A 26,984-nucleotide genomic window follows, 5' to 3' on the forward strand; every position below is an offset into this window, starting at 1 on the left:
AGAAACCATTAAGAGAAACAATAGAAACCATTAAGAGAAACAATCTATTCATCATTGGAGTCACAGAAGAAGAAGAGAGGACGAAAGGGGAAGAAACCTAATTAAAAATAAAATGGCTGAGAACTTCTCAAATCTGGGGAGGGATTTGGACATCCAAGTTCATGAAGCTAGGTCACCCCAACAGTTAATAGATCTAAATGTATAAGCTAAAATGACAAAGCTTCTATAAGGAAACACAGGAGAATATTTTCACATCTTTCAAGTAGGCAAAGATTTCTTAGGTAAGACTTAAAAAGTATTAACCATAACAAGGAAAATATATAAAGAGATTTTCACTTAAAATTAAAACTTCTGTTTATTAAAAAACACCATTAAGAAAATGAAAAGCTAAGCCATACACTGAATGACAATATTCACAATACATATATCTGACATAAGACTTGTTCAAAGAAATACTACAAATTAATAGTAAAAAGACAAACAATCCAATTAAAAACTAGGTATAAAAAAACTTAAACAGATACTTTACAAAACACTATACAGGAGTGGTCAATGAGTTCATGAAAAAGGACTCAATATCATTCATCATTAAGGAGATGAAAATTAAAACCACATGACATACTATTTTATTCCCACTATGACAATACTAAACATCTGCAAAAATATGGAGTAATTGGAATGCTCATACATTGCCAGTAATCAATTGCTTTGGAAAATGACATTTTTTCCTACAAAGTTTAATGTTTGCCTATCTCATGATCCAGAAATCCTACCCCAAATATTTACAAACTAAGAGAAATGAAAATCTATGTCTGCAAAAAGACTCGTTCTAAAATATATATAGCAGTTGTTTTTGTAAAAGCACCAAACTAGGAAAACTCAAATGTGCAACAAAAGAAGAATGGATAAACAAACTGAGGGTCACATGACTTTAAGGAACCATGTGAACCAGGGCAATGAAACTATCAGTAACAACCATGCTTTATTGACGACATGAGTATCCTGATTGGTTCTGCCTGGGTCATGTGCCAGTCCTGAGCTAATCACTATGGCCTGTGAAATGTAGGGTTGTAGAGTTAGTACTGTATAAATCACACGGAATTAACAATTTCGTCACAGAATGACGGATAGTTCTCCCAAAGGAAGAGATGTTAGTAGATAAAAAGAAACAGGTACATTACAGTCATCTAGAGGGCCGGGGCCACAAAAGACAGGGCTTTGTAGCCGATACAGTGCTTAGGCTACTGCCTCAATCATGATACTAAAAATATTCGAATCCATTGACTTTTTTACTTATCAAATGATTTTATAACGCAGTTAATTATTTTTTTCTCCTACCAATTTTCCTTTCTTAGTTATATTCATTCCATCTCATGTTACAATGGGTTTGAAGAGCTATCCAGGACAAAGAGAATCCTTTGGGAATATAAAATATATAATGGGAATAAAAGAGCCTTGTGGTCTGAAAAACCAGAGTCAAATCCCAATGTTATCTTTTAGTGGCTGTGTGTTTTTGTCCAAACTATTTAATCCATCCAAGCTTACATTTCCTCATTGATAAAATAAGGATAATAATACTTACATTTGTGTGACGATTATGAAAATTGAGAGATAATTTACATAAAGTATGAACATGTAGAAGCCAGTATATGTTTAAATAGTGGTTGCTATTACTATTATTTGCTCTGAAATATTAGTTTGGCAGTATATTTGAGGATATCTTGATTGGCGAATGAAAGATTATATGGAATCTATAACGCAGATAATCCATTTGTGGTTAATTAAAATGAAAGCTAAATCCTGTTAAAAAGCATTAATTACTTCTGTATTCAATATTGCATTACTTACCTAACTTTATAATACCACAGAAAGCAAGTATGAGAACTGTCCACAGATAAATAGCGTTCTTCTTCTAGATCCTAAAATAAATCACAGAAAAAACTAAGATATATTAAATCAACTTTAAATACAAATTTAGATACAGGCATAAAAATCACAGAGGAGTTAAGTTAATTATTTAAGATTAGAGAAAGAACAATGAATAACTTTCAGAAGAGAACTAAAACATTTTCATATAATACCAATTTAATTCTTTGGGTATTCTCTGTAATCGAGAATTTACTATCATGAGCGACAAATTTGGATGGCTTACTGTTTCCAATACATTCGTCTTTGTGAAATAATACAAAATATATATGTCTTTGCCCTCAGCTCCTAGTAATATTTTGTCTTTGACCGCGGTTCCTGACACAGAGCTCCTAAAACTCTTGTTATTTCCTGAGGGACAGGAGTGCCTGACACAAGCTCCTGGATGGAAAGTGGTCACTAGAAACACCAAGCCATGCTTAGAAGCTTGGAACTTTCAGCTTAATTTTGCACCCGCCAGAGAGAGGCGAGGGGCTGAAAAATGAGTTAGTAATCGATCATGCCTGCATGATGAAGCCTTCACAAAAATCCTTGAAGTATGGGACTTCTGAGGTTCCAGGCTGGTGAACACATCCACCTGCAGGCAAGGTGATGTGCCCCTACTCCACGGGGACCCTTCTAGATCTTGCCCTATGTACCACTTCACCTGGCTGTTCTTCTGTATCCTTTATCATATACTTTATTAGAACTGATAAATGCAAATGTTTCTCAGTCTTCTGCGAGCTGTTCTAGCAAAGTTTTGAACCTGAGGGGAAGGTTGTGGGAACCTGGATTTAGAGCCAGTCCGCCAGAAGTACTGCATAGCTTTGGACGTGCGATGGGCATCTGCAGTGAGGACAGTCTTGTAGGAGTAAGCCCTTAAATTATGGGATGTGATGTTAACCTCACGTAGACAGACCGTATCAGAACAACTGATGCCAGAGAATTAGTGACCAAAAAAAAAAATCTGGTCACAGAAGTGTTCTCTATGAGTGTGTAAAGGAAAACAGTTTTCCTAGACAGTCTTCTTTACCGTAATACAATTCAATTAATTTTCCTGTTTAATGGTTCTCAACCAGAGGTGATTTTTGCTTGCCAGGGGACATTTGGCAATGTCTGGCGACATTTTTGGTTGTTATAACTGAGAGTTTTTGAGTGTATTTCAAAAGTCACATGTACTCCCTTAGAGGATGTAAGATCTGATGACACTATACATCAATAACAAAAATAATCTTACATATGCAGGTATTTATGTGTATATTTTTTACACAACATCACATACTTATGTGGGCTTCCAACATATGACGAAAGAGAAAAGGTCCTTTACTTCCTTAGGAATTGTGTTCATGAAACTGGCAAATACTCATAAACTCAAAAAGCCAAAATCAAATATTTTCAACCTATATTCATCTGGCCTCTCCCACATGACCCTATCTACTTCTTCCCTGAAAATAAAGATTATGAATTAAAAAGAAGGCATAAGCCCCAAAATAAAGGCAGGATTAATCACATAGAGCCTCTAGACATTTGTGTGGGAACATTAGATGTGAGGTTTGTGGCCCATACTTTGTCACTATTTAAAACAGGTTCAATTAGGTTGAAAGCTCAAAAAAAGGCAAAATAAAATGTAGCAGATGATTATTCAACTTTTAATAAGGTATTAAAATCAACTTACTGGGCCTGTAACAATTGGCTTTATAGTGTGAACCCCAGGAGATGAGCATCGCAGTTCTGTCTTGGGTGATCTAGCGTTTAAAAAGAACGAGAAGGGAGAAATAAGTAAAGACGTATGCTAGACGACTAAACATTTCCCTACTACTTTTTAAGCCTAAAAACTGCGATTGTATGCTATTAAGAAAAAAAAAAAATATATATATATATATATATAGAGAGAGAGAGAGAGAGAGAGAGAGAGAGAGAGAGAGAGAGAGAGAGAGGGAGAGAGAGAGCGCGCACGCGCAACATTTTACTTCTATCCATTTTCAAAGTGATTTTTTCTTTTCACATCTATTTAATGGGAAAAAAGTTACATTAAATCACAGCCTTGAATCGGAATGTCCACTAGACGAATGCTTTGTTACATGTAAATACACACATATATTGACATTCATGCCAAAAATCTTACTTTTTATTTTTCACAGAACAAGTTGCTGGCACACTCCACTCAGAAAATGCTGTTCCTTCATACTCTAACTTAATCTAAAAAAGAAGATAAAATAGTTCAAACAAAAAAATCTGCTGTAAAATTTTCACCTCAGTGTTCAAATATAGGGTTCAATTTTCTGGGTCCTTATTATTTAAAGAAAGAATGATTTCTTTTAAATTACATGAAGTAATATGACAAAGGAAAAGTAACTTTTCTGGGACCCTTTGATAGTCTCCCCAAAAAACTATAAGATTTTTATTTTATTTCAAAAATAATCTATTTATTAAGTGTCCAGGAGGTTATTGGTACTCTAATAAGTTCTGAGGATAAAAAAAAAAAAAGAAAAAAAAATAAGATGAATGAGACACGGTCATCCTATCCCTATCATGACACAATTTTGTTAATATTAAATCACAAAAACACTCAAGACACTACCTATTTTTGTTACATGCATATTTAAGGACATTTATTGGAGAGGATATATATATTAGGAAGATAAACGAAATGAAGGAAACGAAGTAAAAATCAAAGAATGACACTGTGCTATACAACAGAGTATAGTTACCTCTCACCTCTGCTCTGAGGTAAAAGATTAATACTTAACTATAATTTTAAAAAATTAAACACTTACCGTACTTCTGGTACTAAAAATGTGGTAGTTTGGGCTGTTAGTGTAATACCTGTGGAGGAAAAGATCAAAGACAAATATTAAAACTAATTTTTCCTCCAAATCAGAGGGATTCTATACATGGACAGAGCACGCTGTGGGTTTCCGCCCAAACGCTACTGGAAAGAGTATTCAGGGGTATAGCTGAGGATGTCAGTGAACTCTACCCCCCAGTCCAGGGGATTAGTGTTTGTCCTGTATCTGAAGACACTGGAATGAGACTTACAGATGCTGCCCGATTTACAATCGGGTTATGTCTCGACAGACCCATCGTAAATTGAAAATATCCTAAGTCACAAATGCATTTAACATACCTATTCTACGGAACACCCATCTTGGCTTGACTATCCCAAATGTGGTCAGAGTACTGACGTTAGCCTCCAGCTGGGCAAAATCATTCAACTCAAAGCCTATTTTATAGTAAAGTGTTGACTATCCCATGTAATTTATTACGCACATTGCTCTGACACCATCATAAAGCAGAAAAGTCATAAGTCAAAAAGTTGTGAAGTTGAGCCATTGTTAAGTCAGGAACTCTCTGTAAATACTTTTACATCTTTGCTTTTGTTTTAGGATGAAAACTGTTGAAGAATATTGACTCTAATCCCTTCACTAATAAACTGAGTTAAAAGAAAATGAATAAAGATTGAAAATCCATAAAACAGTATTTCTTGTTTGAAACACTGAAGAACAAATTTCTGTGAGTCCTTGTTCATTATCATTTCTCTCCAGTATTCGAGGTACTTTAATTTCTGTCTATATGATCTATCTAAAGCTGTGCTGTCTAAAAGAAATATAATGTGAGCCACTTATGTAATTAAATTTTTTCTAGTAGACACATTAAAAAAGCTAGAAGAAACAAGTGAAAATGATTTTACTAATATAATTTATTCAACATGTAATCAATATAAAACAATTATTAATGAGATATTTTGCATTTTTTTGGTACTGTCTTTGAAATCCAGTGTGTATACTATACTAACAAAAAATCTCAATTTGGACTAGCCACATTTCAAGTGTTCAAAAGCCATATGTGGCCAGTGGCTATTGTAAAATATCATCTTAAAATTCCTTCACTTTCCCTTTGCTTCAATAATCTATTCCACGTCTACGTTACACACCAGTTGCCACTGGAATTGCTCCGTCCCTGAAATCTTAAGTCAGAGGCAATTCTGTGTGTGTGTGTGTGTGTGTGTGTGTGTGTGTGTGTGTGTGTGTGTGTGTGATTGCTGGGATATCACTACATAAGTCTTTTAGCAGAATTATACAAGCCTTAATGGTATTCTAAATTCTTATTAACAGATATCAGTCACCAGTATAATGAAACACATTTTATAGATATACAGATCAAATATGAGAACATGTTCATGTATTTTTATACATCCCTATAAAGCAGTGGTCCCCAACATTTTTGGTCCCAGGGATCGGTGCTCCTATGAGAATCTAATGCCTGGTGATCTGAGGTGGAGCTGAGGCGGGGATGCCATAAAATGAGATATTTTCTCAAGGGCTCTTTTTTCAAATAAGTGTGAAGCATTTCCCACTTCCTATGAATCTAATATAAGACCCCTTTCATCATAGTAAGAAAGAGAGAAACTTCAGGAGAAAGAAAAATAAAAGTGGCAGATTTTGTATTTTAATTTACAATGTTAAAGTATGCAATTTGATCTGTGAATGAAACCTGGTAGCTAAATGACAAAACTACTTCTCCTGACCAGCCCAGCTGCTCCTTCATCAGCTTCCCACTAGAGCTGGGGACAAGTTATAGAGGCAACAGTAGTTAAAGGAGTCATATTTAATTTATTAATTTCATCAGAGACAGCTATAATAACACCTTCTCATCCTTGCTTTCTTAATTATGTCAAATATTTAATGTGGCGCTGTTGAAAATAGGCCTGGGAGGACCACAGGTGTGGGGTGTGCAGATGGACCATGTCCTGGCACCATTTTGTTTGTTTGTTTGTTTTAAACAAAAAGGACACTGTCATCTCGCTCTTGGACCATGAGAGCCTATCCTTCCTGTTCTCTCTAGTGTGTTCCCATTCTACCAGCTCTTCAAAATCGAAAAAAATTCTTAACTTTTATTCCTTCCTTCATCTCCCAAGAGGTAAGTCCTTTCCTAATTTTACTTTTTTGTCTTTCTTTCTAAACTAAGGAATATATTCTTTGGGTAAACCATTTTCTCTCAAATCCCCTATTCATCCTACTGTACATACCCACGAATTGGTCTTTGGGCATCTGACAGAAAAACGTGTGAAACCGTTATATTGCAGGAAGCATAGTATGCTTTCCACAGAAAGTCCAAGCCCCATTGAATACATTACCATGAGACAAAAAAGACTTTGAGACAAAAAGTATTTTCAAGGACAAAGAAGATCACTCCATGAAAAGTATGACCCAATAGAACTAGTGGAGCATAAGAAAACAAATGGAACATTTATAAAAACCGATCATCTATTAGGTCATAACGCAAGTCTCAACACATTTCAAAGAACAGGTATCATGTGGATCCTGCTCTCTGATTATAGTACAATTAATAGAGACATCGTTGACAAAAAGATAAATCTTTACGTACTTGGACTTAGTCAAACTGCTCAATATTTCAAGAGTTATAGGAGAAATCATGGTGAAAGTTAAAAATATCTAGAAGTGAACAATAAAACATTATGCATCTTTTTTTTTTATGGGATACTATGGGATATTAATACCTTTAAATGTCATCAGAAAAGATAAAGGCCAAAAACTATTAGCTAAATGTCTGGCTTAAAATGTTAGAAAAAGTATCAGAATGAGCCCAAAGGAAATAGAAGAAAGAGATAAAAATGATAGCAGAAATCAATATAAAACAAAAATTACAAAGATGAGGAAAACAGACAAGCTTATGGCAAGACTGAGCAAGACAAAAAAGAGATGAGACAATATTAATGACAAGGGACCATAATTACAGAAAAAGCAAAGAGTAAAAAAGGAAATATTTACAATTATGTGACAATTTTGAAAAATTACATGAAATAGACATTTTAATATATACTATTGAAACTAACTCCAGAAGAAATAAAAGGCCTAAATAACTCTATAGCCATTAAAAGATTTGAAGCAATAGTTTTACCTTCCTCACAGATTTCAAAGAACAAAGTATCCTAATCCTATACAAATTCTTCCAAAGAACTGATAAAGAGATAATACTCTTTAACTCATTTTGTAAATCTACTCTAACACTGATATCAAAACCAAACCAAGACATTTTGAAAAAGAAAAATATAGACATAAAAATCCTAAAGAAAATATTTGCTAATTGAATTCAGCAGGGTATAAAGAGGTAATAAACCATGACCGAGTTAGATTTATCCTATATATGCAGAGATGATCTTATTAGAAAACTTTACAAATGAAATTCACCTCCTAAGATATTTACTATCTATCTGGTCCTTTACAGAGAAGTTTGGTGACAACATAACAAAACTTGCAAGCTCCCTGAGTTCATAGGCCATCCTTATTATCAGCTATCATGATTTATTGATTCATTGTTTGCCAAGTACGTGCTGAGAGCTTTAAATATATAATTTCATTCAAGCCTCACAATCACCCCGTGAGATAAATTTTCTTATCTTCACTTCATAGGAAGGAAAATGAAGGCTTACCAAGTTCTGTCAGAATGCTACGTTTTTGCTCTTTCTCACTATTTCACTGACCTTTCCAATGGCGACTCTTAACTATTTGACCTCTCCACCTGTCCAGTGACGTGCCCTGGATCCCTTCCGAAACCTCTATAATGGCGTGATATATTGTCGGTATTCTTACGTTTTAATGTTAGAGGGTAATGATTATTGTTCTAGCCAAACCTCCACTAAGCTGAATATTCGCAGAATGCGATTTTGCTGGTTAGTCATCCGTATTTTTACCTAGGTTGAAAAATCTTTCTAACTTAGGTTGAAAATCTTTCTAAAACATTTTGATACACTTTCCAATCCAGCAGTTACCGAATACGGAACAAAATCAAACTTGCATTAAGGATCTCGCAGAACTTTAAAGTTTTCATTCCCCAAATCAACTCACTTTATTCAGGAATCACATCGGCTCACATTTGTACAGTGTTGGCATTTTATAATGCACTTTCCCACAAATCATTCAACCACAACTACCTAATATAAACCACCCAGTACCTAGTTATCCTAGTGAAATGTCCCAGACCCCCTCCCCATCAACCTCCAATCTCTGGTGGCAACTTTTTGGTTCTCATATACGCTTCTCCTCTCTCGCAAAAGCAGTGCAGTAGGAGGACACGAGTGTAAGGAATCCTGTGGGCTCAGCTGTCCAAGAGGACAGCGACGTGAAGTTACCAGCAGAGTCCTAACAGCGTCCCCTCATTTTCTTCCCTCATTCATTGAAAACTCTCGGACTGGGGCTGTGGGTGGCCGGTGTTCCGGGAGCTCGGGAAGAAGACCGTAGTCTGTACCGGCGAGTGGTTTCCGGACACTGAGGCGCCGGTACGGGGCCCCAGCTGCTTGGCCCAAGGGGAGACCCCTGCCCGGTGGCCCTGTCCGCGACTGGTGTCTACCTCCACAGAGCGGAGCCGCAGCAGCTCATCCACGACAGCAGCACTGCCACTCCCTGGGCTGACATGGCACCGCGGACCCTCGGCTCAACCGCCCAGGCCGCGCTGGCGCTGGACTCGCGCTGTCCCGGGTGCGCCAGCGGAGCACGCGACGGAGGCGCTGCGGGGCGAGCGCCGGTGGCCGCGGTCGGGCCTGCTCACCGGCGACAGCAAGTGCGCGTGCGTGCCAGCACGCTGCGCCCTGCGCTCCTTAGGTGCCTGCAAGTGAGTTGCTGGAGTCGAAAATCTAAACTAGATTTTAGGAAAGGCAGAACCGTGCTATATTTTGGAGTAAAATAGCAAAACCACTTTAGAAAATCTGAGATGGCTGGATGAAGGCGAAACTTTTAAATCAGTGTATCTTTTAGCCCAAATCTTCGTTGTGTACGACCTCGGCAATAGCAAATAAGTATCCGGCATTTTCCAGAGAACAGGCACTCCACAGATGATTTTTAATTGAACAGAAATGAACAGTAACGTGTGCTTATTGAACAACTACTGTATGCCCGACACTACCTCGTGCAGTTGAGTACAAAGAAATAGGATAGCATTCTGGTTTATAAAGAGGTTTGTAATCCCGAGGTAATGCCAAGATAAACAAACACGAAAGTTATCCCGTAGTATACTTTATCTGTTTACTTGTCGGTAGACAAAATAATCTGAACCCTTGAGTGCTGCGATTGTATGTTTATTCCTTCTCATGTCAGCAGTCCCCAGCTCAGTCTGTTTCTAGTAGCTTTTCAATGTTTACTGACTTATTGAACCATTGAATAGAAATAAAATACTAAAACACGCTCTAAGGACCATTAGAGAACGTGAATGCATAGACGCGAATTGGGAGACACTACATTTAATGCGATTCTAGTCCTACTTTTTTTCTGAAGTAACTTTATATCAGCATTAGACGTCAGAGTTAATGTGTTGCAGCTGGAAGGACATTAGTCAGCATGTACTCCGGAATCCAGTGACAACTGAAACACCAAGAGGAGTGGAATGTACGGGAAGGGGCTTGGGCTCTGGACTCATACTGCCTAGATACCAATTCAGCCCTCACTAGAGCAAGTCAACTCTCAAGTCCTGTAAAATAAGGACAGGATAGTATTACCTACGTCATGTGGTTGTGAGAATTGCAAGAACTAAGTACACCGTAGGATCCGGCATTTGCTATATGACATCGTAATTCGCTCTTCCTCCCTGAGTCTGTTACTAATGTGTAAAATGAGAAGAGTTAGGATTCTATTTGATTTCCAGATTTTCGGGTTTAATGTCCTCTACCTTATTGCTTTACTTTCGAATTCGCCTTTATTGATCTCTGTCCTCATCTCTGTTCTTCTAGACCTTTGCTTTCCAATTCTAAACCTCTATGTTCCATTTCCATCCTACTGTATTACGAAATTCCACCGTTTGTATTTTTACATACTATGTCACCCGTTAATAAAAAAACAAATCATTAAAAATTAATTTAAAAATGAACGTTGTCAGAGACTGGAACCTGCAGACGGCAGACACTACTACGGCGCCCACCATGGCACCAGAATGCGTTGCTTCAGCCCAGAGCGTTGCATGCCGGGAGTTGTAGTCCGATGCCGAAGCGCGCACCTCCGCGCCTCTCCAGTTTGAAAAGCGGAGAGAAGGGCGGGTGGGCGGGGCGTCGAGGCTGCAGCGCGCCCGAAGCCCCGCCCCCGTCCGCTTCCGCTCTCGGGGTTCGCATGGGAGTGGCGCGCCAGGCCGCGGAAGGGGCGTGGCCTTGGTCCCGGGGGGCGGCAGTTGCCGCCACCAGGGCCTCCGCCTCGGGGAGGTGCTGCCGAGGTCGGCCTGCGCGGGGCAGTCATGGTCCCCCCTTGAGGGGGCTGCAGCGGGGAGGGGGCGGGGCCTGGCTGGAGGGTGGCGGCCCGGCGGGGGCGGGGGCGGGGCCGCCGCTGGCTCCTTCTTCCTCTGCATGTGGCTGGCGGCCGCAGAGCGGTTCTGTTCGCGCACTCCTCGCTGCGTCCGCTTCGGGCTCTCTTCTCGTCACTGGAGCCATGGCGTTTGCCGAGACCAACCCAGCGGCATCGTCCCTGCCCAACGGCGACTGCGGCCGCCCCAGGGCGCGGCCGGGAGGGAACCGGGTAACGGTGGTGCTCGGCGCGCAGTGGGGCGACGAAGGCAAAGGCAAGGTGGTGGATCTGCTGGCGCAGGACGCCGACATCGTGTGCCGCTGCCAGGTGAGCTCTGACGGGAAGCCGGGCCCGGCATCTCGGGCCCAGAACCCGGATCCTCCGTCCAAAATAAGGTGTCACCTTGAGCTGCTTTCCTCCTGCTATGAGCTGCGGCGACGTGGAGAAATGGTGGGAGGTCAGAGACCCCTGACCTGGGATCTTGGCTTGCGGGGTTTGAGTGGCTCTGGAGGAAAATGCGGGTTCCGCGGGAGCCTTGGAGAGATGCGCGGTGCCTGGGGACCAGCAGTTTTCGGTCTGAGGACCCGTGCTCAGCCCCAGGATTGGGGCCGGGGTGGGGATGGGATATGGTCCGAGTTTGAGGAGGTACCGCCCGAGGCCTGCTCCCGACGCAGGGCGGAGACCAACCCCGCGGCATCCTCTTTCTCATCACCCTCCCTCCCCCGCCCCGGGGAAACCGAGCGGGAGTGGACTGTTCCGAAAAGCCCTGAGATCCAGGCTCACCGTTCCCCCACCTGCAGGCCCCGAGCTTGCAGACCTTCGCCTCCGGTCCACTTTGTTGACACGAGAGCCACCTCAGGGCTTTGGACTGTTTCATGGCCCCGGTTTTTTACTCCGTTTCCTATATATTAATATCAAGGGGAGGTTATTTTTACTTGTTGGTCCTAGAGGACGCAATTCCAGTAATTTTACTAGTGAGGCAAACAAATATATGGATGTCAGATCTGGTATTTAGAAACATTTACATCGTTACGCACACATCAAAAGTGAACTTTCGGGAAATAGAATAGTAATGTACTTCCTACCGGGAGACACGTGGTTTTCAGTGTAATCTTTCTTCCTATTTGTCGTTTGCTTCGAAGCAGCCTAGAGGCTAGGCCTTTGTAAAGGCTCCTAGATAGCTACTACCAATTTCAAAATTTGAAATAGTTGAGCAATAACCACTTTCAAAACAAATCGTACTGTAATATTTGAAGTCAACCGCTGCCTGTTTAGGTCGCAGGATATTTCTTCATGAAACACACATGGCACAATATGATGATGCTGCGCCGTTTTATGTTCCAACAAGTTGGTAGGCCCACTTGACTGGAAGCTTTCTACCTAAAATTGAATAAGTACCATTTCAGCGTGCAGAAACAGGGTATATAAAAAGATAAACGCAGCTATTCTGACTTATCTTGCTTTTTTTGCATGCAGAAATCCACCCTGCCCATTCCTCAGCTGAGATAGCCAGCCGTTGCCTCACTGGCTCTTCTTAATACTAGCACCACCACCTGCATCACCACCTCTCCCTCCATGCCCACTTTCTATTCCCTCACCTGTCTGGCAACATACATTCCTGACTTAATTGCCATTGAACTGCTGCCCCACATGCCTTAGGAGGTGCTCCGGAAGCCAGCCTTCACCTCCCTTTTGTCTTCACATCAGATCTGGCCATGCTGTGGGCAGAGAAGTCTGAGAAGACCTGACTCTTCCCCAGCAGAAGGGGAGAGAGGCTGAGGCCTGTTTGTGTACTTCACTGTGTCATTCCTGACTGTCTTCCTTACCTGGAGATAGTAGTGCTCACGCTGAGCTACATTATGGGTTATGACAAGATTTGGGGATGTAATCATTATAGCATTTATTAGGAAAGTTCCTCAATTTTAATAGCCCTTTGAAAAATAGTGGAATGAGTTTGTAGATTGGACGTATTGCTATGTTACTGCGAAAGCAGTCTTGAAGGAGGTCTTGGACCAGTCTGCTCCGATGCCCTTGGAAAGTCTAAGAGAGAAGTGATTGAGAAGGAACCAAGTTTGGCTTTAAAATGTTAGCTAAAGATATAGGAGAAACATGAGCAGACTTGTTTGGCTTACCTTACCTGTAAACTTTTGTCTTACTACCTTCCTTCTATAATTCTAAAATCTTTATATTCCAGCACCTTTTAAGTGCTCAACATTAGAAGGATTCTTCTTGGTCTTGTTCAAGTAGATGAGTAATGAATAGATTTAAGCGTATCTCCTGTAATGCACCTTGGTGACTTTATACCATTTGGTCAGTCCTAGCAAGCTGACATCCACTTAATGAAGTTCTTCTGGCTTACAAAACTGAAGAATATGGAATGCTGTGTATAGAGAGCTGGAAATAGTCAACATTTGAGCTTCAGTTGCCTTGTTTGACAATTCAAATTTTGTATATTATTGAAAATATGTACTTTGTTAGAGTTTAATATTTTTTTGTAACATTTATGCCATAAACTCAAATTTTATACAGATCGTTTCTCCAGAAGTGGTATATACATAATGTATCCATGTTTCAACAGTGGAATCATAAAATAAGGAATTTTTTTCCAATATAAAATACAGTTTTAAAAAGAAAAACTGGCATTGCATTTAACTATATATTTTTAATATATAAAATGCCTTTTTGGAAAGACTAGATGCAAAGCTAGTGGCATTTTTATCATCGTAGCACTTAAGGGCTATATTTCAGAAGCAGGATTTATAGGGAGTTATTTATAACTTGATAGATACTTTAGATCCATAAATAAGTGTATAGGACCTGCATCAAAAGACAACCACTACTGATGCCTTAATTTTAAATCAATATGTCTTTTAAGAAAAAGAGAGAAGAATTATGTATAGGACCAGCTCCCGGCCCATAATGAGTATCACTGGGGATACGATCACATAATGAGTATCTACTGGGGACTACTTAGCCTCAGAGTTAAAAAGCTGAAAAAGGCAGGGATCGTGCCCACAAGGAGCTTATAGTCAAGTGGATAACTTTTACTAAAACAAGGATTGCCAGGCTTGGGACAGAGAGGGGTACTAGTGCAGGTTTTTCGAAAGATTAAAGTGTGGGAATAGGAAGGCCCCTTTCTGGCAGCACAAAAGTAGTTTTGTTAGGAAGCCTTTTACTGTTTTCCCCGCCTAATCCTCTCAGAGTAAACTATTATACTTTATTTCCTTATTTTGTTGAGTAGAAACTACAGAGGTTTTAACTATTGCAGTTTGTACCGGGCCTTAAGCAAGGGCTTGTTTATTGTTCTTGGAGAAAGCAAGCTTGGTAGTCTTGGTTACAATGACAGGCATGAAGTTGCCTCTGAACAACAGTATTCTCTTTTTTTATGTCCCCTGAACCGCCAGGGTTTTAAAGTTAAAGAGAAAATATTAACTAAAATTAAGTATAAAGGGAAAGTATATCCTGTCACTTGCTATGTATAAAAGCTTGCCATAAAAATAAACTCAATGGAAAACATGTTAATTTGTAGCTAGAGGCTAGTATCTGTTGAAGCCTTTGAAACCAGCTACTAAGTTGTAAGTTATAAAGAAGTGTAAAGAGATACGGCAGCAAACTGAGGCTTTCTCTTTGAAATCATCGAAAAAATTGCAAAAGGGGAATGACTTAAGTGTTTTTTAATGTCCTGACCTTACACAGCTAAAATGTTTATCTCCCAAACCACTACCCATTATTTTGGAGATGGTAGAGAATCAGCATTTAAGGTAAACCATTCTTCCAGTTTATAACAGCTACTATTTCTGTGTCTACTATCAGGGTTGCTTTTTAGATGCGTAGTTTATAGTATTTCCCAAGTACCAAGTGTCCATTGCTGCGTGGTTAAGTCTTGCTTTCTTGGATTACTGTGCTTCCCCTACTAGTATATAAATTTTCTGAAAAAGAGGACTTGTGCTTTTTTTTTTTTTCTTCCAGAGCAAATAGAACTGTGTGAAGCAGAGAAGAAGGAAATACTCAGTAATATTTATCGGGTGACTTGATCACCCCTAGAAATTTCTTTAAAGTCACTAGTTTAACCCTTTCCTGTAAATTACTTTTACCCCCGCCTGGCCGATTTCATTGCCTGGGCATTAGTTTAAGGCAGAATCTCTAGCATTTCTCGGATTAACATTTGTCACTTAGTAGTTTTTACATTGTACCATTATGTTCAAAGGCTTTAATAAGTTTATATTAAAGGCTTTAATAAGTTTATATTAAAGTTGTGTCTATGAGAAAATGGATAACTGATATTTGTATCTTTCATTGTAAATATTCCTCAGCATATTTCAGTTAAATGCCATGCACTTCTAGCAAACAGTTTTTCTCTGCTGTGGGCAGTAGATCTTAAAGTTTGGTCAATGAGAATGTCCCAAGTTGTCCATTATTTAAGCCTATTTTATTAATATATATAATACCATCATCTCTACTTTTGAGGAATTAATTTTTAAATCATATGAGATCATCTCAGTGGTGTCTGACCAATATTATTGTGTTTTAAATTTTGGTGGAACAAGTGGACTAGTTGGACAGTTTCAAATATCTCTAGGAAAAAGCTGTTGCCTAGAACAAATCTAGAATAAAAAGTAAATTGGTATATACTTAGTAGCTTGCTCACTGTAACTAGATACAAATGTAGCTATATTATCCCTTGGGTACTGTGTCAGATTTTGATACCAAATATCAGTGTGAATGAGCTACATGCTAACAAGTAAAGATTGGAGACTATTATAATACTTTCATCAGTGGAAAAGGAAACATGGAGGTTTTCAGTATTGCCTAGTGAAAGTGATTGAAACACAGATAATAGAGAAAAGGTCTCATGACTACTCTGGCTCCAAGATGGGATGGTTCTTTAGATTGAACCAGCTTTTAATTATATTTAATTCAATATGATAAAATTCTTCTTTAAAAACAGGAGTTCTCTCTCATGAAATTTTCAAAAACAGGATTTTTGTCTGTATCAAGGCTTTAAAAATCTTTTTAAAGAAAGGATTTTATTTGTGAGAGAAGACTTTTTTGACTTGACATCTGCAGTTCAATTTCAGTGTATTTTAAAGAAAATATTCATAAATGTAATGATTAAGTGAATTTTTATCAAGCATTTACAAAGACTGCATAGCATCATTGGGTCGTGTATTTTTGGTTGCATGTCTGCTCCTCCCATCTGTGACCCTGGTCATCTCTGACCCTCATTCAGTTAGTGTGTATATTAGGGTCTAAAGCATCTTAATTAGGACCCTAAGACCCTCCAAGGCAATGGCCGTTCTCCCTTCATTGTCAGAAGTCGTTTCATAAAGGTAATTTAAGGTATAAAAATACAAGGTACCTGAGATGTTTATCTCTTATATGAAACCGAAAGGTCACCATAATCACATAAGGTAAAGTGGATATCTTAAGCCTTTAAAAGATAACTGAGCAGTGTGCTTGGATGTCTCTGCTAAAAAGAAATTCAGACACCCTGTATATGTTTTCTCTTCCTATCTAGTGTGTCTGGTTACTGCTGAATAGTTTTATTTGATCAACTTACTGGTGGTAACTTAACCTGGTCTGCTTTGAAATCATAAGCTACCTGCAGTTATATGAACGTTTTCACAAAAGAACAGTCATCCTTGTTCATAATTTATTGCCGTGGATTGACAAGTGTTTTAGTTTGGGCAATAGTGAAATGAGAGAGAGACACGGGTCTTACAGTCGTTTTACCAAGAGAGCGGCACAGGTAATCAGCATCGACTCAAAAGACTATTGGATTCCTAAGAAGCTTGAAGACTCTAAACAAGAAATAAGAACCCTTTTATTGGTTGTGGGAATAGTTCCAAGGCATGAGGCCTGAGGCATTGCTGCCCTCCGCTCTAATTCATAGTGGATAGTAGGAAAAACTCTTGACTTTGTGATTGTGTTCATTTTGAGCTGCATGATTACAGTACAATGTTCATGTACGTATTCAGAGCAAAAAGGACAAAGAAGACACTTAGACTATTTCAGAGGCTTCAGTGGCCTGAGAAATGCCTCTGGGCTGCGTGCATGAAATTGCCAAACCTCTACACTTGGGGCCTCCACTGTTGCCAAACCGGAAAAGAGACAGCATCGTTTCCGGTTTACAACACTGTCACAGCAGGAACTCACTTAGTTGGGGGAGTGATTTTGAGAGAAGGAAGACTTAATAGCAAATTTACAAGTTAAGGATTAGGAGTGACTTTTGCAGACAAATGTCATTTCATTTTCTTACAAACTTTTTTTTTTTTTTTTTTTTAAATATCCCTGGACCTTTGGAGCTTCTTAGTTAGAAACTTACACTTTCCTGAGCCAAGCTTTAATTCTAGAGTTGGGCTTGACAGCCTCTGGTTCTTTGGAGCTGTGGGGGAAAAAAAAATTAAGACACTTGTCTTCTGAATTTTTTAAGCTTAAAATCAAATTAGGAAGCAAAAGCATACATGGAAAAGCTGAGAATAGTTACAAAATAGCTAAATACGATTATATCATACTTGTATCTTACAGTACTGTGTTTTAGAGTTTTGTTCTTGAGAGCATAAATGTTAAAATTTAGAAGTTAATCATTTTTATATTTAGTTATCACTAGTGCAGGATGTGGATTTGGGGAGCCAGCTGTATACATACGACGTCGCAGTGAGTTTGTTTTGTGAGTCATGTGGATTCTTTGTTTGCAAGCAAAGGAAGGAGACAGTCTTAAGCAAAATGGGGATTTGTTTGAGGGAAGAGCCTGATGGCCGGGCCTCAGAGTGGCAGGAGACAAAGGCAGCCCCGGGGACTCAACAGCCGGAACCGGCAGCCTTTCATTTTAGGATGCTCCCTTAAGGGACAGGCTTCTCTAACTCCTCACCGCCTTCCTCTCTATTCAAAATCAAATTCCCAAGACAGAGGAGCTTGATTGGTTCGGGCTTGGATTAGGTTTCCCTGCTGGATCAAATTACCATGGCCAGAGGGGGTGATTCCTATGATTTGCAAAGTAAGGGGAAGGGTGGGGAGGAGAGGGACTGAACTGACTTGCTATTTTACAGTTCTTTGTTGGTCTACCAATTAATTAAACACGTTCTGTTTTTCTTTTTTAAGTTAAGTAATATAAAACACAACTTTGGTAATTAAAAGTGTTTGTTAAGTGCCACTTGAGTGACTGGGATCTTAAGTGTTATGGGAATTGAGAAAAACAGCAAGAGGTAGGTAGCTACATGTAACTATTAATATGAATATGTGATTAATACTGTATCTGGGGGGTATAACGTACCAGGCTTTGTTTGGGGGAAATTTTGGAATGAGAAGGGAATAGTATATCTCTGTTAAAAGTAGAACAAAAAAATATCAACCTCTCGTCATTTATATAGTCCTATCTGGCCTCCCAGCGCTAACTAAGAATCATTAAACATGATCAAATTAGTGCAGGATGTGAATTTAGGGAGCTGGCTGTGTAAATGCTATGTCACAGTGAGTTTGTGTCCTTGCCGCATATCCTGGTGCCCAGCACATGGAGTTGCCCATGTGAGAAGCAGTTCTGTCACGAGTGTGGAAACCCACGAGCGTGGAAGCGCACGCACAGTTCAGAGTCTCTGCTCATAGTTCCTTGGTGGGCGTGGGCCAAGGGTGAGGTGCTGCGGGCAGTGCCATCCATTTTTCTTTGTTTTGCCCTCTACTAATTCATATGACCTCTCCCTGGACCAGTATCATTTGTATCCCGAGCTCCCAAGGTGAATTTTGTACGTTCCACACAATTTGTACAAATACTTCAAATGCGAAGTTTCATCTGACCCATTTTGGGAAATATGGCCCCGGACTAACACTTGTTTCCCCGAAAAGATTTCCATGTCAGGAAGCTCCCTCAGGCTCCTCTGGAGGCCGGAGATTAGAAGCTTTCATACCCCACCCCTCCCTTAGGCACTACGGACCAATCGCTTTCTCATCTCTGTACCTTAACAGGATAATCTAGGGTTATTCTGGGTACATCTGGCCATATTTTCATAATCAAACAATTTAAATGACATTTAAACTATATAGTTAACCTTAATAAGATAAGGTTATTAAAAAATGTTGGTTAATGTTTGAGTGAGCAAGCTGTTGATTCAAATGTCCGTTCAAGCCTTTTGCAGCTGAAATGTTCTAGCCTAACCCACCACTGGTGATCTTGAAGGAACTTAAAGAATTATACCAGTTTATCCCCCTAAAGTCGTCTCTCACAACCGATCACTACCTCCCGCCTCAAGCAAACACATCAGCATCATCTCCGTCGTGGTTCTTGTCGTTATTACTGCCTGCCTTGGTGAAATATTATCCAGGAGAGCAGGCTTTAGTCATACGGCAGGGACATTGTTCTGTACCACCGAGTTAATCATTATTTCATCAAATGGTTATGTTAGTGTATCTAGAAAAATGATTGTGTGCATTGACTTACTTTAAAGGTCTACTCCAAAAATTACAGTGTAGATAGCTTTTTTAAAAAATATTAAACAAATGATTGATTTTTTTAAAAACTAGTTTTGTTTAAATAATAATGCTTTATTGGTTGTTTGTCTCGAAGTTACCAATACTTCATAACGATTTAGTAAAAATATATTAAATTTAGTGATTTATAACAATTTAGAATTAAATAATTATAATAGCAAATTAGCATTTTCCTAGGATCTAAAGAAATTTTAATGAGCTTCAGACTCAGAAAAGATTTTTCTTTAAAGTTTGAGGAAAGGTTCCTAAATTATAAAAAAGTTGTGATAAAAAGGGCTAACATTTGTCAGAGGGATAAAGAAAAACTAAAAATCAAGCGAGATTTGTTCTGTGAATTATTTTAAAACACCTAAGACCAGTATGTTCTTTTGATATGTGTGTGTGTGTGTGTGTGTATACATATATGTATATATACACACACACACATATATATATATTCAGATTCTATCAGAATTGGTGATAAACTTGCCCAAGTGTGAAATAATAATAAATTACCAGGAAGTGTATTGTAATATTGTTCATAACGATAAAAGATTGGAAACAACCAAATGCCTCTCTTACGGGACCAGTTTAATAAATTGTGTGCCCATACAAAAAACAATATGGAGAGGCGAAGCAGCTTTAAAACTGAGATGGTTCTGTTTATAAGGTTATGGAATGAGCTCTAAGATTTGTTAAGTAAAAAAGGCAGGCTGCCCAGGTGTATAGTTTGCTAACATTTGTATACCTAGAATAAAACAATATATAAATATGTGTTTGTATATGCAAAATTACCTCAGGAAGGACCCAAAAAACTGGTGGTAACTGGTTGCCTCGTAGCAGGGAACTGGGGCAGGGTAGGAGATGGAGTGTAAGAAAGACTTCGCTTTGTACTGTGCATCCGCTGTGCCTTTGTAGCCTATGCATACGATTCCTATTAAAAATAAATAGTAAAAATATACACCTGTTCCCTTGGTGGTATCAAGCCAAGGAAGTATCGCTTACCTCTCCTGCTTCTGTCTTCCTGTGTCTTGCCACCCACCTGTCATCTTGTAGACTACAGGCCACCACTGTCAAATGTTTTTTTTTTTTTTTTAAAGCATAAATGACATACACTAGTTTTCAAACAAGGAATTCTTTACTTTGTACAGGGCAAAACACAGTGTGAACAGGCATTGCTTTTTTTGAAAAACCTATTTTTCTAACATTTTTGTGAATTCATCATTGGTGACGATTTGGTAACATTCATTTGTCAAAAATAGCCTTGTGATCAAGTTAAACTAGTCATTCTCAGGAGAAGTCATTTTGATTGGTATTTTTAAATGTCCGACAAGAATGTTGTTAAACTTTTAATTTATTGTAAATATATTCTTATCTTGTGGTTTACTTTAAAATTTTTGTGAATATTGTATAGGAGTTTAAACCTATAAATAATTTGTGTTTCCTTCCATTCTTTTTAAGCTTAGAAATTAGAAAAAAATATTTCATCACTTAATATTCAGTCTCTTTTGGACCTAACTTTTATCACTTGACTTCACATTTTGCTATAATCGATCATTTAGTCATGAATGTTTCACTGTGGATTCACAATATGATTCTGAGCTTTAGAAGTTCCTTGACCCAGTGTTTTACTTTATTCAGAGATGAGCAGATTCAAGGAATCTGTCACTAACCAAACTAACAAGACTTTTTATAAATTTAAAAAACAGAGTCTCAGGATAACTAGTATTTGAGGGAGTTATGTGGGAGATTTTCTAGTTGATAAGTCCACGTAAGAATACAAATTTCAGGGCACATAGTTGCTTGACACACCCTTAGAACAGTGAGAATTATGTGAATATTTACATTAGAGTAACTGGGTGGATTATTCTTTTCTGTTTTGGAGATTTTGTTGTTGCTTAGATAAAATATCATGGGTAATTCATTAGATTGCTTCATATCCTACATAGTGCCAAAAACAGAATAACAAACTAATGGTTCCCTGTACTTTTTCACTTTTTTTTCTCTTTTAATAAGAGATATATCTTCCAGAAACCCGATTCTCCAATTTCCAGATCCTGTCAGGGATAATCACTCAGGCGTAGTCTAGATGGGGCGGCAGAGAGGGGAGCCGCTCTGCCGTGAAGCCTGTAAAGCATAAGTATTCGTGGCAAATACTTAGGTTTCCTTAAGTTACATTGACCTTTTAGCAGGAAATCATTAATTCACTTTGGAAGGAGATATGTTTCCTATTGTTAGGTTCAGTTTTCCCTTGTCTTATATTTCAGGGAGGAAATAATGCCGGCCATACAGTTGTCGTAGATTCTGTGGAATATGATTTCCATCTTTTACCCAGTGGGATAATTAACCCAAATGTTACTGCGTTCATTGGTGAGTATATACTGAACCACCTGGGAATTTTTTCTCCCATTGATAGTAGTGTTCATTTTTCATCATCTAAACTGATTTCATCTTTCACTAATCAAATGATCAGTCTTGACCTTGACACCTTCTGGAATATACCTAACTTTGGCTATTTTACAACTCTTTTAGACCTTTTAACACTAATATGTTTTGGAATGAATGCTTTGCATCTATCTGTGATCATTGGCAATCTGAATTCTATAAAGTATTAGATCATCAAATCAATTTTTCAAACACTGATGCACAGTAAGAAAAACAAGAAGTCTATGTTTTATAAATTGATTCTGAACCTTTGTGACATATGATGCAGTCTGATATTTTCTACTCTTGTTTTTTTTTTTTAATTCTAATCACAACCCACTAAATTTATTTTATGACTATTAATAGGGTGTGATTCCCCAATTTGAAAGACATTGATCTAGAGTCTACTGTGACCTGGTTCAATTTGTCTAAAACTACATAACTAGTTTCTTTCAAAATGAGTTTCACTTTGTTTCAAAGAGCTTTAAAATCATTGTATAAAATTATTAAATATTATTTATATTAAAATATTATATAAATATTCATTGTAATTTTAATATATTTTTTATATTCTATGTATTATGTTATATTGTGTATTTACATTATACCACTGTGTGTTTAAAACTTGGAATCCTTTCTATGGTAATTCCCTGATAAATCAGAATGTCCTATTAAAGTCCCTCACTCTCTACTATTCTAGATAAAGGGTTATTGTAGATGTCTCTATTTCTCTAAATACCATTATGTATGTCTGTAAGTACAGGTGTTTAAGGTTGGGATTTGTCTGTTTTCCTTTAGGAAATGGTGTGGTAATTCACCTACCTGGATTATTTGAAGAAGCAGAGAAAAATGTTCAAAAAGGAAAAGGTATGAAAAAATGAATCTGCTTTGCCCGGTAACCAGTTATTTTTTTTTTAAAGTTTTGTTGAGATCGCACGCCAGACAAACTTGACATTTTTGTCTTATACTTTAAAATTGCTGGTTATTGTAGGACAAGATTTTAAATGTCAGTTATTAAATTTTATTTATTACAATCGGTATGTAAACAAAAGACAAACATAATGAGGTCATTGTATAAGTCTTGGCTTTTTTACACATTGGCCATCTACAAACTTTATCTTGAGGGAGCTAGAATTACTAAATCTTGGTGGCAGAACTAGGAAATTTATGAATTCATCTTGTCGTTTGCGCTCAAATTAGCATTCCCTTCTGCCCAAACCAAAAATTAGCCTAGTACAGTCAGGGGGACACAGAAGCCCATTTTGCACACTGTCGGTCTTGTTTCTTTGAGGACGTGGCGTTCCGTGGGTGGCTACAACCCAGGGATGAAAGAGGGTTGTTTGGGTCCCTCTCCAAATGAGAGTAATGCCTTCTGTGCGATGTTGTCTTCCATCTCCTCAAAAAACGATTCTAGATTTCCTACCTTTCCTTACCTCTTTCAGATTTTTGGAAGTCTGTTCAACTTGGCTACCTTGCTAGGGTTTGAGGGGAATTTAGCAATGCAAATAGCACACAATTGAGGAAAATCATTAGTGTAGTTTCCTCTTAGCTTAGCTCGTATTTAGAATACTCAATTCTATTACCTTATTAAAGTTTATCGTTCTGGGTTAAAAGTAGCCACCATCCTCCAGCATTTCTGATGACTTAATCTGACTTCACAGAATGCTTTCTCACTAGCATCTCTGCTGTCCTCCCTGCGTTTTTACGTGTCAGCTTTTCTAATTGGTCAGCTCGAGGTTCCCATGCTGCTCTCTGCTCTCCTTTACCCTCTAAAAACTCTGTCCTACTCCTTTCCCTTCTGGCCCATCTAATCCAGCTGAATCCACTCCGCTGTGTTTCTGCGTAGTATTTTCTTTATAATATTCCCTAAGCTAACTTCAGAGTTTGTATTTATATGTCAAAAAGGCCTATCAAGGGGAAGGATTAATATTCTGGTTTATCTTTTAGCACTTTATGGAAGAGGTGCTCTTTAATCTATAAGCAATAATTTTCAAAATCTTTGGATATTATCAAAATTAACTAATTTTTAATATCTGAAATTAATTTTGAAAATGTTTGGAGCATGGCGACTTATTCTTAGAACGCATATAGCTTATTAAGATGTACTGTCTTTAAAAAATATCTATTTAGCTTCAGTTATCTTCTCATTTAATAATTATTTTTGAACATTTATTGGATGACTGGCTATCCTATGAAACTCATGGTCTCTGCTCTCAGGCATTCACAGATAAATGGAGAGATTGTGTGTGTGTGTGTGTGTGTGTGTGTGTGTGTGTGTGTGTGGTTACAATTCAGTGTGCTAACTACAGTAATTGATAGTACTTGACAGGAATTAGTGAGAACATTCTATGTTACTTTGTTTAATCACACTTTTTATAATTGTCTTTTGGGAAAGGGTGCTAGTCTCAAAATTCACTCCTGTTTCTGGAAATACCCCCTCTGCTCTGTATCTAACTCCTCTTCCCTCCGCCTCCAACAAAAATATTCTTTTCCTGCCATTTGCTTTTTTTGATTCCTAGAAGTATTTTATGTGGCTATAGCTGGCTTGAATTTGAAGCTTTTTACAGCAAAACATTTAGAAAGATAGAATTTGTGAATGAGTTTGTATATGTAATGAATGACAATTGAGAAAATTTCTATTAAACATTTCCTATGCAGAAAAAATATATAAAAGTGATTACTTAAGTGAAAAACACTTGTAAACACTGTATTTCTAAAGAAATTAATATTTAAAAATTATTATACAAAATGTTCAATTAAATGTATCTTCCCCGCCCCTTCTCTCTAGGTCTGGAAGGCTGGGAAAAAAGGCTTATCATATCCGACAGAGCTCATATTGGTAAGGGGGGCATAATGCATTTTTTATAACTATCATTTTATCAAAAACTTAAAAAATAAAAGCATTTCGTAGCCAATTTTGTCTTGAATTTTAGTGAAAACTAAGGGTAGATTGTAATGATTGGGTTCCAAATGCATAAAATCTATTTTTTTTTTTTTAAATAAGGGCTAGGCTAAAATTTACCTATTTCTGAAGGAAGAGTTAGCTACTTAAATGAATAATATAAGCACTATTTCACAAGACATCTGCAATTCTAAAAAATAAGCCGTGTTGAAATGCAGAGAGCATTTATTTCCACACGTTAATATTCACATAAAAGTAGGTCTTTCTGGCAGATCTTTAGAGTGACTATGCCTAGAATGTAATAATACTGGTTTTCAAATGATTCAGACTTCATTCAGATTAGCCTTATTCATTATTTAGAGCAAACCGAATTCTAAAATTAATTTTAGCTGCCACCAATAAATCTGAGCCTCTCTGTTACTATACTGTCTCTGAAGTGATAGAATTGTTAATTACAAGTGACATGATTAAGAGACAATAACCAGAAAAGAAAGAACTACAAACCACATAAGACACATCTATATGATTGGTCGAACCTTTAAATTCTACTTAAATACGTGTGTCTCCTGAGGCAATAGCTGCTCTAGTTTTAACACTGACCTTCATTTAAGAAGCAGCCACATCAAAGTTCAGAAAGTGTCAGCCAAATAAGCAAACTGAAACTCTTTGGAAGGAAGCAGAGGTGGTAAATCTGTCATTTTTGTTGGCTCTTTTAAGTTTCTGATTTTAAAAAATCGTATTCTCGGCCTGTCACATATTATCTGAGTACTTTCATACATCATCATTCTAGTGTTAATATAGAAAGCAATACAGTGCTTTGTGCATTACTTTTATAGTATTTTTATCTGCTTACACTAATTGTTAACCTGATACATATTATATTCTGATAGCATGAGTCATCTTTAACTTCTTTACCCTTCATGGTTTTTATATATGGCCTTTTGGTATTCACTGCCTCTGTCTTGTGGATAAAATGAAGCACTGTTAGATGATGAAAGCCACTGCTTATCTTCAGAACTTTATCATCGTCCTTTGTCATCTGCTATATGAAATTCAGTATCTTAATCTGAGCACCACAATTTAGGATTGCACAAATAGGATAATACCTAGCATGTACCCTTTTATTAACTTATCACTTAATATACATGTTCAGATAGTTTGGCTACAGATATAAACATATGCTGATGATATCAGCTGCTGGGAAAAACATAGCACTGAGATCGTGTCTGGATTCTCCACCTTTCTTCATTACTATGTTTTGGGTTTGTCACTTGACAGTTTGCATCCTTGGGCATAGCACAGTGGTTCCGCAAGTTACTTTACTAGTTTAGACTACAAAAACTAAAGAAAATAGTGATGTAGAGGGGTCAAAGGACCAGAGTAATCAGAAAGTAATGTGGTTTAAACCATAACAAATGTGAATTAATTTTATAATTTTATTTATAGTTTTATTATATTTCTTTATTAATGATTTTTCCTTTTTAAAATAAATATATATCCTTAAAGGAAAGTTTTTCTGATAGAGGACTAAGCCCAGAGAGGATAGCTCAGACTAAAATTTAGATGTTAGTAGTAATATGTGTAACGATGTCTATATGCTTTACAATATGTGTTATTAAAAGTTTATAAAAGTGCATTTTTGGTACAATCAATTCTGAAATGATGAAAGGAAGTAAATAGTGTCATTAAAAAAAAAAACTGACTGGAAAGTTGCTGAGAATCATGAAACCTCTTCAGATTTCAGGGATTCTCCTACTGTAGGCCTGGAGGGACAGTTCTGTAAGATTCAGGCCAGGACTTTGTTTTTTGGGAGTTTTTTTTATTACTGATTCAATTTTGTTGGTGGTAATCGGTTGGTTCAGATTTTCTGTTTCTTCCTGACTCAGTCTTGGGAGATTGTATGTTTCTAGGCATGTATCCATTTCTTCCACGTTGTCTAATTTGTTGGCATATAATTGCTCATAGTGTTTTCTTACAATTTTTTGTATTTCCGTGGAGTCCGTAGTTAC

General features: G+C 37.8%; 2 protein-coding genes across 2 annotated transcripts in view; one reads left to right on the forward strand and one right to left on the reverse strand.

Annotated features, from left to right (window-relative positions):
- CATSPERE (catsper channel auxiliary subunit epsilon) overlaps positions 1–9,341 on the reverse strand; it is a 98,002-nt gene extending 88,661 nt beyond the window's left edge. The window contains exons 1-5 of the mRNA XM_011370088.1: positions 9,277–9,341; positions 4,683–4,731; positions 4,031–4,104; positions 3,581–3,650; positions 1,849–1,919 (exon numbers count right to left, since the gene is read on the reverse strand). Coding sequence (XP_011368390.1) covers positions 1,849–1,919; positions 3,581–3,650; positions 4,031–4,104; positions 4,683–4,731; positions 9,277–9,341 — 329 coding nt within the window. The remainder of the gene's footprint in view (positions 1–1,848; positions 1,920–3,580; positions 3,651–4,030; positions 4,105–4,682; positions 4,732–9,276) is intronic.
- Positions 9,342–11,230: 1,889 nt separating this feature from the next.
- Positions 11,231–26,984, forward strand: part of ADSS (adenylosuccinate synthase) — a 39,573-nt gene continuing 23,819 nt past the window's right edge. The window contains exons 1-4 of the mRNA XM_023536566.1: positions 11,231–11,516; positions 21,917–22,019; positions 22,872–22,940; positions 24,862–24,912. Of these exons, the coding sequence (XP_023392334.1) occupies positions 11,334–11,516; positions 21,917–22,019; positions 22,872–22,940; positions 24,862–24,912 (406 nt within the window). The 5' untranslated portion in view covers positions 11,231–11,333. The remainder of the gene's footprint in view (positions 11,517–21,916; positions 22,020–22,871; positions 22,941–24,861; positions 24,913–26,984) is intronic.

This window comes from Pteropus vampyrus, unplaced genomic scaffold (genome assembly GCF_000151845.1).
Source record: "Pteropus vampyrus isolate Shadow unplaced genomic scaffold, Pvam_2.0 Scaffold159, whole genome shotgun sequence".
NCBI lineage: Eukaryota > Metazoa > Chordata > Mammalia > Chiroptera > Pteropodidae > Pteropus > Pteropus vampyrus.